The sequence below is a fragment of the Sapajus apella genome, unplaced genomic scaffold (assembly GCF_009761245.1).
Source record: "Sapajus apella isolate SASKATOON/1434 unplaced genomic scaffold, GSC_monkey_1.0 scaffold7, whole genome shotgun sequence".
Taxonomy (NCBI): domain Eukaryota; kingdom Metazoa; phylum Chordata; class Mammalia; order Primates; family Cebidae; genus Sapajus; species Sapajus apella.
In genome coordinates, this window is record NW_022436947.1 from 37,270,147 (window position 1) to 37,288,829 (window position 18,683).

Below are 18,683 nucleotides of genomic sequence, written 5' to 3' on the forward strand. Positions count from 1 at the left end.
CAAATCACCATCCCTCCAGGGCCAACTGACACCAGGCCCTCCCCATCTACCCTACAGGACATCTCTTGTAGGGTGTCTTGATCTTCCTGGGCATCTTAATTGCTACCAACTTAATATTCTTTCAGCAAATGTTTATGAAGTTCCAGCTGTAGGTACCACCAACAATAAAATGATAAATAAGGAAAATAATCTAACAGGAATTTACATATGAATAGGCACTTTTAATACCAGGCAACAAGGGCTTTGGTGAAGTATGTGTAAGATATTAGAGGAACAAGGAAAGTTTATTACTTACCTACTCCCTGTAAGCACTGAGGATACAAAACAATATTCCCCTAAGGGATACAGAGATATTATCTGCCCTTCACAAGCCTATAGTCTAAAAAACAAAAAGACAGAATAAATATGTAAATGTTGACTCTGAGTTATTATGTGCAATGGAAAGATGATATTCCACTATGTTAAGTTGTTGCTGCAGATAAACAGACGTAGCTATAAATAAATTTAGATACATGTAGTCATTAAAAATAATTTATCAGCAAAACCACTGAATTGCACAATTTGCAGGCATGAGTGCATTTCCACATTGCTTACTGTGAGAATGGAAGCCCCTGGATACCAACTTCTGGACCTTTAGAACACTGACTAAGCTCTAGGTGCTGTACACAATGTCTACAATGTTGAGCAAAAAGGGATCAACCCCACCCTCTTCCTTATAACTTACTGTTCCAAGGAAGAGACAGACATTTATCAAATGTATAATGTGTATAACTATAATTGTGTATAACTATATGTATAATATGTATAACTATAAATATATATAACTATAATTGTGACAAATACTGTAAGGGGAAAACAACCGTTTGCTATAAGAGAGAATAGCATGGAAAAAAACATCATTTTAAAAGGGGTCAGGAAGAAAAATTCTCTGTGAGAACCTGACATTTCCTCTGAGGCCCAAAGGATACACAGGGGTTAATCAGGCAAAAAGAGAGAGAGGAAGGAAGGCAGAGGCACAGAGAAAGAGAGAGAGAGAGAGAGAGAGACAGAGAGACAGAGAGGCAGGGCATGGTGGCTCACACCTGTAATCCCAGCACTTTGGGAGTCCAGCGTGGATGGATCATGAGGTCCGGAGATCAAGACCATCCTTGCTAACACAGTGAAACCCCATCTCTACTAAAAATACAAAAAATTAGGCATGGTGGAGGGTGCCTGTAATTCCAGCTACTCGGGAGGCTGAGGGAGGAGAATCACTTGAACCCGGGAGGCAGAGGTTGCAATGAGCTGAAGTTGTGCCACTGCACTTCAGCCTGGGTGACAGAATGAGACTCCCGTCTCAAAAAAAAAAGAGAGAGAGAGAAAGAGACAGAGACAGAGAAAGAGAGTGCATACAGGCAGAAAGGTGGAAGGGGTTTGATGTGCTTTGGGAACTGAGGGAAGAAATAGTGCTCCGAGGCGAATGACCATGATGAAAGAGGAAAGCAGAGGCTCCAGTTCAGTGGAAACTCAGGCAGGACCTTGTGGGCCAAGGAGAGGACTGGGGGTTTAAGTAAAATGCAGTAGGTTGTGACAGGAGCTTATTAGGCAGAGATCACTCTGCTGGAGGAACATGCAGAAGACGGGAACAAGCAGAATTATGGAGAAATCAGTTTGTTCATAGACGCTCCACAGACATGTATCAGCCTGACCTCTTTCTTTCAGAGTGAAGATTTTAGTTCTAGTCTGTTTCTTTTCCATTTTCTAAACTTTATAGAAATATTTTCATTTGGAAAATGCAAACTCCTTCCTGTTGTTTGGTCTTTTCTCCTGCCTAAAACAGATATTCCTCAGTCAAATGATTAATGGTCTCTTAATGACAGAACATATATGGATTAATAAACACAAATGGATTTCTCTGAAAGTCTTTTCATGTTCAGCACACTTGAGCCTCAGGCATTGCTGGGATTTTACTGCCATCTAGTGCCTCTGAAAACACATGTGTTTTTGTATTTTCGAACAAGACACTCCCAGAATGGTGTGAATGAGCAAATGCATTTGTCTCTGGAATGAGGGAACTCTGTTTTAGTTTTACTTACATCACTTTTATATCGATGTAAAATAAGTCTGGTTTCATTGATTATGCTTTCTGCTTTTTTCTGTACAATTTTCTCTGTCCAGTTAGGGAGCAAGTGGAAAGCTGAAATCCAGCTCATATTCTGTTCCCAAGCCAAATCCAGAGAGAGAGCCGTCTTTTCCAATTTTGCGCATACAAGTTAGCAGCAGCTCTGGTGTCACTCCAGGGTACTTCCCACATGAAATCCAAGGCTCCCAGCTCCCCTGAGGCTTCCCGTTTCAGGATTCATTTGTTTCTGACTGTCTGTTCTTTACAAGGCTTAGAAAGATCCCTGGGCCTAAATGTATGATTAAGCTATCACGGTTTGGTTGGTTTGGTCTGACTATAAACAAAGTTTTGTATAGAACATTGTAATAACGGCCGGCCGGGAACAGTGGCTCATGCCTGTAATCCCAGCACTTTGGGAGACTGAGGCAGGTGGATCACTTTAGGTCAAGAGTTCAAGACCAGCCTGGCCAACACGATGAAACCCCGTCTCTACCAAAAATACAAAAATTCACTGGGTGTTGTGATACATGCCTGTAATCCCAGCTACTCAGGAGGCTGAGGCATAAGAATTGCTTGAATTCGGGAGGCAGAGGCTGCAGTGAGCTGAGATCATGCCACTGCATTCCAGCCCCAGTGACAAAGCCAGAGTCTGTCTCAAAAAAAAAAAAAAAAGAACATTGTAATGATGAACATTCTTTTCAGAAAAGGAATACAAATGTACATGCTTTTGTGTTACACTTCTCTATGCACTTGTTCAAACGTACTGGAACACATTTTCTTTTCCACAGTGTCCTTCATTAAAATTCTTTTCTTCTTCAAAGGTCCCAAGCCACTCGTTTCCGTTGGCATCAACCAGCTCCTTTTGACAAGCAGCAGACATGGGCAATAGATAATGTCTATATCGGGGATGGCTGCATAGACATGTGCAGTGGCCATGGGAGATGCATCCAGGGGAACTGCGTGTAAGTCAATTTTTCTCTTCCTTCTGTTGAATGCTCCTGATTCACATTCCATCTAGGAGACTTTTCTGTAACTGGTTTTTGAATCACTCCCATGCTTCCTTAAGTTGTACATTTTTTCTGAAATATGATCTTCAGCTAACTGTGAAGTTGAAGGATACTGTATCTTCATTTTTGCTTAGAGATTAGGGACTGACCAATAGCTGTCTTGTCAGGAGACAGATGAATTATAATTAACTATATTTTATTTCCTTCTGTGTTTCTGTGATACACTTGAGCCTTGGATATAAAATTAGAAAAGTTCAGGAGTTCAGTATGTTCTGACCAAAACTAATACATCATAAGTATTTTTCTCACTTAGGTCTGGATGTGTGTAAGGATATGTGTTTGTCGTGGCTTAATTTATACTGCTGTGTTGTTTGCCTAAGAAAGTATGTAGATGTCTGGTCAATTTACCAGAGGTATTTAATGGACAGGCCTATTATATTACTCTTAGAGAACCTCAGCGTATTTGGAATAATTTAAATGAAGAGTGTGTGTGTGTGTGTGTGTGTGTGTGTGTGTGTGTACATGCACACACACACACCATAGGCCTCTATGCTTTATTTTTGAGATTATGCGAGTCTCAGTCTGTCACCCAGCCTGGAGTGCAGTGGCACAATCTCCCACTAATTCTCATATACCTGGGAAGTCTTTTTTTTGGTTAATGACTTCAGCCCATACCCAGGACAACCCTTGAGACCCCTGAGCCTCCCAGTCCTATGTTCATGTCCCCTTCCACCCTGAACAGGGAAGTCAGTCTTTTAGTAACAAATGACAGTTGTTGCCTGAAGTATCTTGTGCTTTTAGGACCATGGCCTCTTTTCAGAAAAGGAATACAAATGTACATGCTTTTGTGTTACACTTGTCTATGCACTTGTTCAAACGTACTGGAACGCATTTTCTTTTCCACAGCATCCTTCATTAAAATTCTTTTCTAAAGCTAGCAGAGCTGCTGCTAACTTGTATGCGCATTCCTAAGTGGCTCAAAGCCTCTCTTTAAAAGATCAATTCTGTAAATTATTGGGACCTACTTTTGTACCTTACTTTGGCAGCTGCCATTGTTTATCAGCCATTCAGAGCTGTATGACATAATAGATGGGCCTTAGTAGATTCTTTGAAGTTGCTTCTTTCTCTCCACCTATAACCCTGAATCACTACCATAGGAAATATCAGAGGTAGTTAATTCATAGATTATCTCTAACCTAAAGGACAGTTAAGGAGCACAGGTGAATTCTGGCAAGCTCTCTAAAAATCAGTAACTTTTCATCATCTTAGACTAGGAAAAGAGTAGTCTTCACCAATTTGAGAACAAGCTTGCAGGGGCTTTGTTTGATGTTGACTTTTCCTCTCTCCTGCTCTGCACCCAGCTGTGATGAACAGTGGGGTGGCCTGTATTGTGATGACCCTGAGACCTCTCTTCCAACCCAACTCAAAGACAACTTCAATCGATCTCCATCCAATCAGAACTGGCTAACTGTGAACGGAGGGAAATTGAGCACAGTGTGTGGAGCTGTGGCGTCGGGAATGGCTCTTCATTTCAGTGGGGTGAGTGTTTGGCTACTGGTGATTCATTTCTGCTCCTCTTGAGTTCCTTCCAAATAATTGACTCCCTTCTGAAGTTTAATGGACAAATCAAGATGCAGAGTTAGTTACCCTAAATTACAACCCTGATCTGAACTTTCAACTTTATACAAATCTTTATATTATAAAGATAATTTTATACTATACTTTATACTAAGTAATCAGAAAATAAATATAACTTTAAATTATGCTTTATACTAAGTAATCAGAAAATACTAATCATTCTCAGGACTTTTCTACCACAAATCAGTTGAGACAATTTAATTATTCAGGGTAATGTCAGCACAGAGCATATTTAAGTACACATTATAAAAGGATGTGAGTGAATTTTAATCTTGGAAAAGAGCACTTGTACAATCTTCCATCTGCATGGAGCCCTTCTAATTGAAAACTCGAGCTTTCAACAGATTTTGGATTTAAGGAGCCAGAAATCTGGAAAGTGAGCTGCAATGGTTCCTGAATTTATTAACAACAATGAATCATTTTTGTAGATTATTCAGGAAATAATTATTAATTCAAAATTACTAGACATTTCTATGTGTAGCATATTATCTTGTGAGTGATAGCAGCAATGTTGAAAACTTTCTTTGAGAAATTTTATAGTCACTCGACTTTTCTGCCAAAGGTGACTCTGTTTAAAATACAATTTCTTTTATACCATCATTAGATAGACAAATTAATTTTTTAAATGACAAATTTACTGCCAGCTCTTTATTTCCTTAGCGTGCCCTACCTTAGAGTTTACATTTGTGCCAATGAAGTATATTATTTATATTTAACATTTTAACCCAAGTAACAAGAAAACATATAGCATATAGGCTTATTATAATCATCAACACTGAGAAAGATTGCAGGGTTCAGGATACTTTTCTCCACCTAGAACTAGAAGTGAGTCTTTCACATATGTTCAACTAAAAGTATCTGCATATCAACATTAAGAAATTAATATAGATGCCATTAAATTCTGCTAAAGTTTAAATTTAAAACATTACAATAATTAGAGATTATCTCTATAATTAAATTATAAGATTTTCAATGTGGCTATTCTTAAATTTCATATTAAAATAGTCATCTATTTATAGGCTCAGTGGCTCATGCATGTAATCCCAACACTTTGGGAGGCCAAGGTGGGCAGATCACCTGAGGTCAGGAGTTCAATACCAGTCTGGCCAACATAGTGAAACCCCATCTCCATTAAAAATATAAAAATTAGCTGGGCATGGTGGTACACGCCTATGCTCCCTGGGTATTGCTGAACCCAGGAGATGGAGGCTGCAGTGAGTCAAGATCACACCACTGCACTCCAGCCAGGCTCTCTCAAAAATTAAATAAATAATAACAATAATGAAATAGTCATCTCAAAATGCTATTTTCTTAGTGGTTGATTGATTTTTAAAAATCTAATAAATGCCAGAAAATAACTGGAGATAGTTTTTTTGTTTTTTTGTTTTTTTGTTTTTTTGAGACGGAGTTTCGCTCTTGTTACCCAGGCTGGAGTGCAATGGCGCGATCTCGGCTCACCGCAACCTCCGCCTCCTGGGTTCAGGCAATTCTCCTGCCTCAGCCTCCTGAGTAGCTGGGACTACAGGCACGCGCCACCATGCCCAGCTAATTTTTTGTAGTTTAAGTAGAGACGGGGTTTCACCATGTTGACCAGGATGGTCTTGATCTCTTGACCTCGTGATCCACCCGCCTCGGCCTCCCAAAGTGCTAGGATTACAGGCTTGAGCCACCGCGCCCGGCCTGGAGATAGTTTTATTTAAAAAAAAAAAAAAGGGCAATTACCTTAGTTCTAGCTTTCATCTTGCTTATGAAAAAAAATAGCCAAGGCAACTTGGAAATGTGTCCTGGGCTGCAGTATTCAACCTTGCCCCAAATAAACTTTCATATTAAAAAAAAAAAAAGATAGAGAAAATCATCTTAGAATACATTATTCTCCATAAATAGTCGTGAATGCTGAAATTTCAAAGTTCAGCAAACATGTGCTGGGTACCTACTGTGTACCCGGCAAAATACTAAGAATTAACATAGTAAGAAAGAGGATAAGAAAATTGGTGCTACAATACTGTGTGGCTTGTATTACAAAAGAAATATAAAAAGAATGGAAATACTAGCACTTTGGGAGGCCGAGGAAGGCAGATCACTGGAGCCTAGGAGTTCAAGACCAGCTTGGACAACATGATGAAACTCTGTCTCTACAAAAAATTAGCTAGACATGGAGGCATGCACCTGTAGTCCCAGCCACTTGGGAAGCTGAGGTGGGAAGATCGCTTGAACCCAGGAGGTCGAGGCTGCAGTGAGCTGTGATGGTGCCACTGCACTCCAGCCTGGGTGACAGAGCAAGACACTATCTCAAAAAAAAAAAAAAAAGAAAAAAAAAGGAAGCCAGAGAAAATCTATAATCTGCAATCAAGATTCCTTGTCACTGGTTTTTTTTTTTAATTTTATTTTACTTCTTTTCCTTAGGGTTGTAGTCGACTGTTAGTCACTGTGGATCTAAACCTCACTAATGCTGAGTTTATCCAATTTTACTTCATGTATGGGTGCCTGATTACACCAAACAACCGTAACCAAGGTGTTCTCTTGGAATATTCTGTCAATGGAGGCATTACCTGGAACCTACTCATGGAAATTTTCTATGACCAGTACAGTAAGCCCGGGTTTGTATTCGATTTGATATCTAATAACTAGCATGTTGAGCAGAGATTGCTACCAGCAGTCAATTACAGGGGACTGAAAGGGACCTCAAGACTTATGCCTCAGTAGAGAATGCCTCTGGGACTGCAATGAAGAAGGGTTTCTGAGCTGGAAAAATAGCTGGTTTGGGTTTTTAAGAACAACTAGTTTTTACATCCCAGAATAAGATAAAATATTCTACCACAATGCCAACAGTGAATAAACCCAGTGCAAAACCCATAGAAATTAACTAGTGTATTATAATTAATTTCAATAACACTTTGGGAAAATGGAAACAGAAAAATAAATATTTATTTATTTATATACTGTTCACTACATTTTAGAGAATTTTGGACTGGAAAGCGAAGAAATGCGATCAAATGTAAATATTCTTAAAAAGCCGACAGATTATTTTTAAACCCCTTATTTAAAAACTTGGAATAAACACAATGTATAGGTCATTTTTAAAAAATTATTGGAGGGCCAAAAGCAATAAATATGACCAATTAGAAAAGTCGGAGTTAAGAAGGAAAATAGCATATTCAGTAAAGTAGGAGGAAGAAGAGGGTAAGGAAAGAGAAGACAGAAAGAGGGAGAAACAGAAAGAGAAAGACAGGGTCCAGGGGGAGGCTGAAGAGAAGAGGAAATACATATAGTTCAAACAGGAAACACATGCTGGGCATGGTGGCTCACACCTGTAATCCCAGCATTTTGGGAAGCCAAGGCAAGAGGATCACTTGAAGCCAGGAGTTCAAAACCAGCCTGGACAAAAAAGCAAGACACCTCTACCAAAAAAAAAAATTAAACTACCTGGATGTGGCAGCATGTGCCTATAGTCCCAGCTACTCAGGAGGCTGTGGCAGGAGGATTGTTTGAGCTCAGGAGTTTGAGGCTGCAGTGAGCTATGATTGTGCCACTATACTCTAGCCTGGGTAACAGAGTAAGACCCCATTTAAAAAAAAAAAAAAGAAAGGAAACATGGATAATCCCGTACTTCATGGCAAGCCAGATATGGGCTAAAAATTGAGTAAAATAAAAAGAACCTTACAAATGATCATTTAAATTAAATATATTAGTTAAGAATAGGTTCAGCTGCCAATGGCAAGAAACACAAAATAAGTTTCTCTCTCACTCCTATGTAAATTAGCTCCCCCATAAAGGTACTCCAGGACTGACTGTATAGTGGCTTCGCAAGCACCAGTGACGCAGGTTCCTCCTGTCGTTTTGTTCTGCCCCACTCAGCATGTGGCTTTCATCTCATGGTTCAAAAGGACCACTAGCTCCCCAACCTTACAGTCTATAGGAGGGAGGATGGGGCAAGAAAGATGTACTCTCTCTTCAAGGACATTTCCTAACAGCTGCACAAACCTCCCCTTTATATTCCAGTAGCTATAGTTTAGCCACATAGCCACACCCAGATGCAAGGAAGGCTGGACATGCTGTCTTTATTCTGGGCATCCAGTCACCTGGATAAAAAGGCTCCTGTTAGGAAGAAAGGGAGAATGGCCATTGAGGAAATACCAGCAGCTTTTGCCAGAAGCAAAACTTTTAAATCTTGCACTTACATTAAAGTTTGATCCCCATAAAGGAATCCAACTACAAGCTAAGTGATACAGAGTACCCTGTGCTCATCTATTAGTAGGAGATAACAGACAAGCCAAGTAAACTGTTTCCTTGGTCCTGATGGAGGAATTTATAAAGACCTCAAGTATGAGCTCCTGAACACTTAAGCAGCATAACATACAAGGAGAAGAGAGTTATGTTTCTGTAGGGTAAAAGTATAACTGTCTGATCTACTTTAGTTCTCTGAAGGAGAAACAAATTGACTGAGGTAGGAACAGCGGTCATAATTTATTTAGACTTTCAAGTAGCCTTAGGTAAATTTCCATTCCAAAGATGTTTAAAATGTGGTCAAATATTTATCAGAGAAAATAAAAACTAATTTAGAAATAGGAAAGAAAAAATAGAGATAAAAGATCATTGCTCTGGGTGAAGAAGTGTGATTGTGTATCCCTCCAGAAACTGATAGATTTCTAACAGTATGTAATACATTTTAAAATGTTAAATTAAACATGCCAAACCAATAGAGGTAAATTTTAGGAACATCTCACAAGATAAGCATACCCCAAAAAAAGGGTACAGGGAAATGAGCTTCAAAATTGACGTAAATGAGGAAATGGACTTTGGAAAAGACTCTGCCTAAAGGGTAATGTCTCTCAGCTGCTAGTACCCACACAGATGAGGCGCTAAGACTCATACTTTCTAGTCTACCCTGTTCTTCCCTAAGACTAAGATCCATTAAGCTAGCATGGCACAAAGGGTGCACAAATTGACAGCATAATCAAAAAAAAAGTATTTAAAATCCAAGTGTTAGAAATCCAACTAAAAGCATCCTACCAGCTAGGCACAGTGGCTCACGCCTGTAATCCCAGCACTTTGGGAGTCCAAGGCTGGTGGATCACCTGAGGTTAGGAGTTCTAGACCAACCTGACCAACATGGAGAAACCCCATCTCTACTAAAAATACAAAATTAGCCAGGCATGGTGGCACAGGCCTGTAGTCCTAGCTACTCAGGAGGCTGAGGTAGGAGAATCGCTTGAACCCAGGAGGCGGAGGTTGCAGTGAGCTGTGATGGCGCCATTACACTCCAGCCTGGGCAACAAGAGCAAAACTCCATTTCAAAAAAAAAGCATCCTACCTGTGAACGAATCTTAGTTGGCCCCCATCTGGAATACGACCTGCTGTTCTGGCCACTGTACCTCAAGGAAGATACAAAAAAAGAGAAAGAAAAAAATAAATCCACAAAGAGATACTGTATAAACCAAACTAATATAATGAAACCTCTTTAATGTGAAAGACAAAGACTAAAACAAGTTTCACTGAAGCCCTCAGTTTAAAGGGCTTCATGGGATGAATTTGGGCTGTTTGCCTGTCCTGGAGCTTTACAAATACTAAGAGGCATCCCTTGAGGTTAAAGGGAAGTGGATTAGCATAGATTAACTGGCTGGGCATGGTGGCTCATGCCTGTAATCCCATCACTTTGGGAGGCCAAGGCAGGTGGATCACCTGAGGTCAGGAGTTTGAGACCAGCCTGGCCACCATGGTGAAACCCCTATCTCTATTAAAAATACAAAAATTAGCCAGACATGGTGGCATGCATGCCTGTAATCCTAGCTACTCGGGAGGCTGAGGCAGGAGAATTGCTTGAACCCGGGAGTTGGAGGTTGCTGTGAGTGGAGACTGCACCATTGCACTCCAGCCTGGGTGACAGAGTGAGATTCCATCTTAAAAAAAAAAAAAAAAGTGATACTTTATGAGGAGGATGGTAAAATAATCTTTCCTGACAGATTTTATGAGTTATGAATATAAATTCAAAAGGGCTTGATATGTTCCTGGGTTTTAATGTATAATTGTGATCAAGCAGCATGTTAGACCTTATTTCTAGCTAATTCAGTTTCCTGTCGGAGCATGGAGCCATGTTTTTCCATCTCTGTCCCTGGTGAGTGAGACAGGGATAGATAGCATGCTAGGCTTGTTAGCCCATGGTTCTCACATGACATTTTCTATGAATATATAGAATTTTTAATGTTTTTAACAAAGCATATAAACAAAGTCAGTATCTGTACCACAGACAACTGATAATGAACTTGGTATCCTCAGGCTCAGAGCCCAAATGTCCTCCCACAATCCAGTGTCCATCCTCCAAATCACTTGCCAGCACTCATGGAAACAGAGTGAAAACGAGGTGCCAGGGAAGGAAGCAGAAGCTAAACACTAGGTGACAGGAAAAAGTCAGCATTGGCTTATGTCTACCAAAGTGCATATATTCTAGGCCTACAGATACCCATCAGGTGCGTATCTGTATGCAAAAAACTGTGCAGTCCCTCTAAAGCCTGCCCACAGACAGAACCAGTAGTTAGTTCCGGGATACTTGAATCTGTTCACATTCTATTTCACCCAATTTAGTGACTATTGAGACTTCATAAAATTAAGCCAGTTAGTTGTGGTTTTCGAAAATTATTTTAGCTTATGTCCCTCCCTCACCCACCATGAAACATACAGTATCTTATGGCTGGTTGTAAATCTTTTTACTCACAGGAGATATTTGACAAGGGTTCTTCCCCATACCCTCCCCCATCATTTTCCTATAGATTTGTGAATATCCTTCTCCCTCCTGACGCTAAAGAGATTGCCACCCGCTTCCGCTGGTGGCAGCCAAGACATGATGGCCTGGATCAGAACGACTGGGCCATTGACAATGTCCTCATCTCAGGCTCTGCTGACCAGAGGACTGTTATGCTGGACACCTTCAGCAGCGCCCCAGTGCCCCAGCACGAGCGCTCCCCTGCAGATGCCGGCCCGGTCGGGAGGATTGCCTTTGACATGTTTATGGAAGACAAAACTTCAGGTAAATTATGTACAATGCTAAATAAAAAGCCCAGTGGAAATGCAGTGGTTTGGATTTGGGTCTTTTCAAAAGAACAAAATGTAGAACCTTCCACTGGTGTAGAAATACTGAAAATACTGTCTCCTTTTTTTCCTCTCAGCCTTCCTGATTGGCGTTTTACCTAAATCTTTTCTTTCATTCAAGCCAGCTATTGTGTTTTTTATATATAGCAATCTATAATTTTATTAACAAGACGATTTTTTTTCGTCGAAAATTTTCAGTTTCCTGTTTTTTATTTTGGGTAGAAAGCCAACATTTCCCAGTCATTTGTTTTAATATCCAAAGACAAATATTTTATTTTGCTACAGGACAGACACATGTGATGGCATTTCATGTCTTAGGGCATGTCTCAGGTCTTGCTTGTTACCCGTCATTCCCCATAGTGGTATTCAGTGATGATGGTGAAGCAGGAAGTACCTGTTTGTACTCCTCTCTTTTTTTTTTTTTTTGAGACAGAGTTCCACTGTTATTACCCAGGCTGGAGTGAAATGGCACGATCCCAGTTTGCTGCAGCCTCCGCCTCCCAGGTGCAAGCAATTCTCCTGCCCCTGCCTCCCCAGTAGCTGGGATTACAGGCATGCGCCACCACGTCCAGCTAATTTTGTAATTTTAATAGAGATGGGGTTTCACCATGTTGGCCAGGCTGGTCTCGAGCTCCTAACCTCAGGTGATCCCCTCTCAGCCTCCCAAAGTTTTTACAGGCGTGAGATTACAGGCGTGATCCACCATGCCCAGCCTATACTCCTCTAATTTTTAATGTCTTATTTTCTTTTCATTTCATGACACTATTCTGGTCACCTTTATAAAAAGTGGTGTCTTGTATTACGTATCTTTGCCATGCCACATATTTGGTTATACTACATGAGACATGGTATCTTCAGATAAAGCAGTGATGTTAATTATATACCCCATACTAACATGTATCTAAACAGTAAAGATAGATATACTGTTATGCCAGTGTTGATTCAGACAGTGGAACTGTGTCACACCCAGCTCAGCCCCTAGCATCTTGCATGGAAAAGACGGTCTGGTTCATTTTTACAGTGATAAGACTGATAAGAATCTTCCACAGGAACAGCATGTCCTGAAAAAAAATTGAAACTTGAAGAATTTTAAAAATTTTAAATTATTTTAGTTGTTAATATTTTATTGTAAAAGTAATACATGTTCAAAACGTGAAACTGAAAAAATACAGAAAATCATGAGGATGAAAATAAAAATCACTCAGGGACAACCATTGTCAATATTTTGGCAGATATTCTTAGAGAACTTTTTTTTTAACACATTTACATAGTTTTAACAAAATGATGGTCTTAAATTATATATATTTTATAGCCTGCTTTTTTTGTTTAGAATTAAATCCTTATCATTTCCTCATGTCCTTAGATATATTTATAAAATATAAAATTTTAGTAGCTATATACTCAATAATATTACTGGATATTTAGATTAATTAATTTCATTAATTCATTTATTAGTATGTCATATGGCATAATGTAACAGCAACTATTTACTTTGAAACTCCCTTGTTTAAAAAGAAACCTGTAAATAGAAAAAGCTTAAAATGTCCCTCACCACTACTAAGTGTCTTACTCTTAAGAAGGTTATTTACATTTGCTTACATAGATCTGGTTCAGAACTTTGCTTTATTACTCATTTATTTTTGTGTGTGTGTAATGGTTTACATAAGTGAGTTTACAATCAGAGAATAAACACTGCTTTCATATTAATAAAAGCAAACAGACTGGTTTTTAGGTACCTAAAATACTGATTTGTCTTTAGTTTTAATTAGTGATACACAATTGAAGGAACAAATTTTCTGGCTCCTGTCTTGCAAAAATAGAGTTCCTAGAAACCGTAACCTGTACATACAGAAGTAGCTTCTAATCCTGCAGGAGACAAGGATGAGTTAGTTGAGTAACGCAGACTCTCTTTCATCAGGATTGCAGAGTTCTAACATAAAATGAAATGTGTATCCCAGAATAAACTGGCTCAGAGTATTCTTATTGGAATTCAAATTTCTGTGCATTTTGACTTCTGAGTACTGTATCCAAGATGTAGGATTAAATGTGGCTCCAAATCCCTCAGAGTGAAAACACAGATAATGGTATTGCAGTCACTATTTGAATCCCAGAGATAAGCTGCTTGTTGTATGGGCATATATACTCAGAAAAAATCAAAAAGACACAATATAGGTGAAGGCTGAATTACAGTTACTTGGTCTTTTCTCTGGATCCTCGGAGGTATCAACTGTGCTGCTTCCATAGTGGCTCCAAGCCTCTAGCTGCACCTGCTCAGCTTCCCTGGAAATGCTGGGACTAGCCAGAAAACTTTTAGAAAAGAACTGGACCTATAAAATCAAAGCATATTATGAATCAGATGCAACATATATTATGGATATGTTTAACATCTAACTTTTCTGGGATAAAATAAATGTAAAATCACCTCTTCCAGAAGGAGAAAGGAACTGTGAGGGGCGTGCAGGAAGGAATTAAGAGAGAGAGGACCAACACAAAGGATGTACTCTGCATTAATCAATTCATAGCCTTGCTGCTTAGGTTTTCTTTAGACTCTTCCAAATCTGTTCCTTCAGTAATATTTTCCTGAGTACATTTCCTCGAAGTGTTAACTGTTAATCAGGTTTAGAAGTGGAGTCAAGACTAATTAAAAGAAATATCTGTATAGAATACTTGAATATCCATACCTAAATAATCAAATATTAAGAACATTACCAAGGTAAATTTATAAAAGTATTATCTTAGAGAGAATCCTAACTTCTTAAATAATCTCTTTAACAATATTTTATTTTACTTTTGCCAAATTAAGTATGGTTTCACATTTTAGGACATAAAATTGATCTTTATAACAAACTACACAATGCAGTTTTAATTTTTCTCAACTCATTTCTTGAACTCAAAAATCATTTGTTTCTAATTAAATAGGGTGCTTGCCAGGATCTGGGGAAAGGGGAAATAAGGAATACTTTTTCAATGGCTATAAAGTTTTTCTCATGCAAAAGAAGTAAGTTCTAGAGATCTGCCGTACGACATAGTATCTACAGTTGAGAGGATGATATTGTGCACTGAAAATATGTTAAGAAGATATGTTTTTTGTTAGGTGTTCTAAACACCCTCCTTCCAAAAAATACACACACATGTACACCAAAGAACACAAGGACGTTTTTGGAGGTGATGGATTGATTTGGTTCCTGGCTTGTGATAGTATCATGAGGTGTGCATATTTCCAAACTCATCAAGATGTATATTTCATTTTTTAAAGCTAATTTTTTAGAGACAGGGTCTCACTCTGCTTCGCAGGCTGGAGTGTAGTGGCACAATCACAGATCACTGCAGCCCTGAACTCCTGGGCCCAAGCAGCCTCTTGAGTGGCTGAGACTATGGGCATGCAGCACCACACCCAGGTAATTTTTTTTTTAAGACTTAGGATATCACTATGTTGCCCAGGCTGGCCTCAAGAAATCCTCCCATGTCAGCCTTTCAAAATGCTGGAATTACAGGAATAAGCCACCATACCCAGATAAGATGTATATTTTAAATGTGCATAAGTTTTATATGTCAATTATATCTTGTTAAAGTTATAAAAAATTCATTACAAGCTTTTTACTTACCCAGATAATACTTTCAAAATTTGAGTAGAAGTAGTTAACAACCTTCCTCATACTGTTACTAAAAATTATCTCTCCTGGCCGGGTGTGGTAGCTCATGCCTGTACTCCCAGGAATTTGGGAGGCCGAGGCGGGCAGATCACGAGGTCAAGAGATTGAGACCATCCTGGCCAACATGGTGAAACCCTGTCTCTACTAAAAATACAAAAATTAGCTGGGCGTGGTGACGCTCACCTGTAATCCCAGCTACTCGAGAGGCTGAGGCAGGAGAATCACTTGAACCCGGGAGGCAGAGGTTACAGGGAGCCAAGATTGTACCACTGCACTTCAGCCTAGCGACAGAGTGAGACTCCATCTCAAAAAAAAAAAAAAAAAAAATTATCTCTCCTTCTTTATATGCTATCTAAAAAGTTAAATGTCTGTCAAAAAATTAGCTATTTCCTTTTGATTTTCATTTACAATGCATGCAATATACTTTTTTTCTATGTGTAGACTAACACCTATAGTTGGGTAGTTGCGTGTGTACTAATATCAGACAAAGGTCAATCCTCTTAGTATTCATATTCCTGAAACAATGTATTTACATTACTGTTTTGTCTGTAGAGTGTATAGAATATGAGCTGTTTCTACTTAAAATAATTCTCTGTCTTGCTTATGAAAATTTGCTTCAAGTATTTTTGTCACAAAATTTGTATTAAGATTTTGTTTTCTTGTTTTAAGTGAATGAGCACTGGCTATTCCATGATGACTGTACAGTGGAAAGGTTCTGTGACTCCCCTGATGGTGTGATGCTCTGTGGCAGTCATGATGGACGAGAGGTGTATGCCGTGACCCATGACCTGACTCCCACTGAAGGCTGGATTATGCAATTCAAGGTGAAAATGTTATGATCTTGATTATATAAACAACCGTACATTAGCAATGTAACAAATCAAAAATATCATAGAGGAAAGATCATCTAGTATTTCATTGACTTAGTATATTCTTTGAAAAGTAAATTTCCTATTAAAGTAATATACAACTCAAATTGCCTAATGATTAAAAGTATTTTATTTCTGAACTATTTCAAGTTGAAACTTTTATAAGAATAAATAGGTTTCTGCTCAGGATGAAATACTGATAGAGAAAAATATCAACAATAAAAATGTAGGATACTGATTATAACTCCCCGAGTTAAATCATTATATGACTTAGGCGATTTGTTTCATCAAGAGAAGATTAAAGCTATAATGCTTATTTCTACTTTTTTTTACAAGAATATTTGGATGTTTCTGGAGAAATGAAATCATAGAAAACAAAGGCATGATTAACATTAGTGCCAACATCAACTTTGGCTAATATTTTTGCCAAGATTTTATATGAACCAATTTATCCTGTCTACCTGAATCCCACTGTATTAAAAACAATGTCACATTATAGCTATCATCATCAACAAAAGGTGCTGTGCCTTCTTTAAACTACCTTCAGTTATCACTTCATTTCATCTTACCTGGAGTTGAAAGTGATGCATTGAGAGTCACAAATTGTCCAACAAAATAGTAAAATGGTACAAAATAAATTGTCATAAATTGTACAACAAAATAGTAAAATTCGTAAAGCTGTTAGCAGTTCTTCTTGGTTAAATATTCTGCCAAATAGAAGTGCCAGACCATTAACACAACTAACAATTTGGAGGAGTAAGCCCAGGCCTTCGAAGGCTTTCAGCCAGCATGGCAGAAGCACAGGTCTGAGTTTCTCTCCAAACCCCCTACACAATATATTTGGCACTTTCGATAATTTGTTACCTGGGGCAATCATGGTAACTTCCTCTGTCCATTTACAGAACAAATAATGAACCTGAAAATACAGGATAGATGTGGTGCAGTGTGTAACAAGTGATCAGCAGCTTTTTTGCTGCCATGTCCTTGGAGCAGAATCATATAATGTAGTTTTAATACCTTGATCTTGCTTTTCTGTTTATTAGATTTCTGTTGGATGTAAGGTGTCTGAAAAAATCGCCCAGAATCAAATTCATGTGCAGTATTCTACTGACTTCGGTGTGAGCTGGAATTATCTGGTCCCTCAGTGCTTACCTGCTGACCCAAAATGCTCTGGAAGTGTTTCTCAGCCATCTGTGTTCTTTCCAACTAAAGGGTGGAAAAGGATTACCTACCCACTTCCTGAAAGCTTAGTGGGAAAGTAAGTAGAAAACAAAAACAAAGCCTGGTTCCAAGCATTCAGAAGTCCATTAGGTACACTGTTGTTAGCCTGAAATTATGTGTATTTGTGGGTAAAGTGCTTTCTTCCTGCTTAACTCTAAAGATTCTCTAATTGGTGACTTTCATTGTAACTTCCATGATGAGCTAACTTCTGACCTCAACTTGGCAAAATGGGCTTTCACAGACTCTTCTATTTTCCATACCTCAGTCTTCAAATGGGGACAGAGCAATAGTGATGGCCTGGGAGCCAGACAAAAAGATGTACCCTACCTTCTCAACCTTGTAGACTGTGGACCACTGTGCATCATATACTTTCCACATTATTGCCTTATCAATCTGTGATAGACAGAGCCAGAAACAAATCCTAACTCATCATGCTGTTTCTACAAGTGTGACTTATAGGGTCCATTTTTCTCTTATCAAAGCATTATATTCTGCTTCTGCAGTGAGAGGTAATTAGCCTGGACCAGAGATGAGCAGAGGTGATTAAACCTTGCTCTGCAAAGTCTAGGATATATTAATTTAAGGCAATTCAAAAGTTTTGTCTTCTACATTAAAATTGGGGGGAAAGATACACAAAAAAAAATAACAGGTGCACCTCGACTGTTAATCAGATAGTCTGACTAAATGAAAAATATTCTTGTAAAACATACAGAGGCTTTGAATAAAGTGCTTACACGCAGATTTCCCAGTGTCCCATAGATATTATTATGACCACTCATAGTTTTCTGGAATGTATCTAAAGAGCTTATTCAATTAGCATACTAAGGAACTAAATCGGGATGCTTTCAGCTGCAAAGAACAGAAAACCCAATTCAAACCGGCTCAAAATTTGTTATATCTATAATGAACGATCCAAGGATAAGTGAACTCTAGGGTTGGTTGATTTGTAAGTTGAACAGTGTCTTCAGGGACACTGTTCTTTCTTATTCTCTTAAGAGAGTACCTGCTGTCCACAGCACTGGTGCCATACTCGGCTCTCTCGGGCTGGTTTTGCTATTGAACATGAGATGGTAGCCAGAGAACTGGGGCAGGATGCTTCCATACTGACGTC

General features: G+C 38.8%; 1 protein-coding gene across 3 annotated transcripts in view; it reads left to right on the forward strand.

The window, feature by feature from the left end:
• The window catches only part of RELN (reelin), a 535,951-nt gene that overhangs the window by 488,422 nt on the left and 28,846 nt on the right, over nucleotides 1-18,683 (forward strand). For all 3 annotated transcript variants that reach the window (XM_032276354.1, XM_032276355.1, XM_032276356.1), the window contains exons 47-52: nucleotides 2,923-3,063; nucleotides 4,470-4,647; nucleotides 7,150-7,343; nucleotides 11,511-11,767; nucleotides 16,152-16,306; nucleotides 17,395-17,609. In XM_032276354.1, the coding sequence (XP_032132245.1) occupies nucleotides 2,923-3,063; nucleotides 4,470-4,647; nucleotides 7,150-7,343; nucleotides 11,511-11,767; nucleotides 16,152-16,306; nucleotides 17,395-17,609 (1,140 nt within the window). The remainder of the gene's footprint in view (nucleotides 1-2,922; nucleotides 3,064-4,469; nucleotides 4,648-7,149; nucleotides 7,344-11,510; nucleotides 11,768-16,151; nucleotides 16,307-17,394; nucleotides 17,610-18,683) is intronic.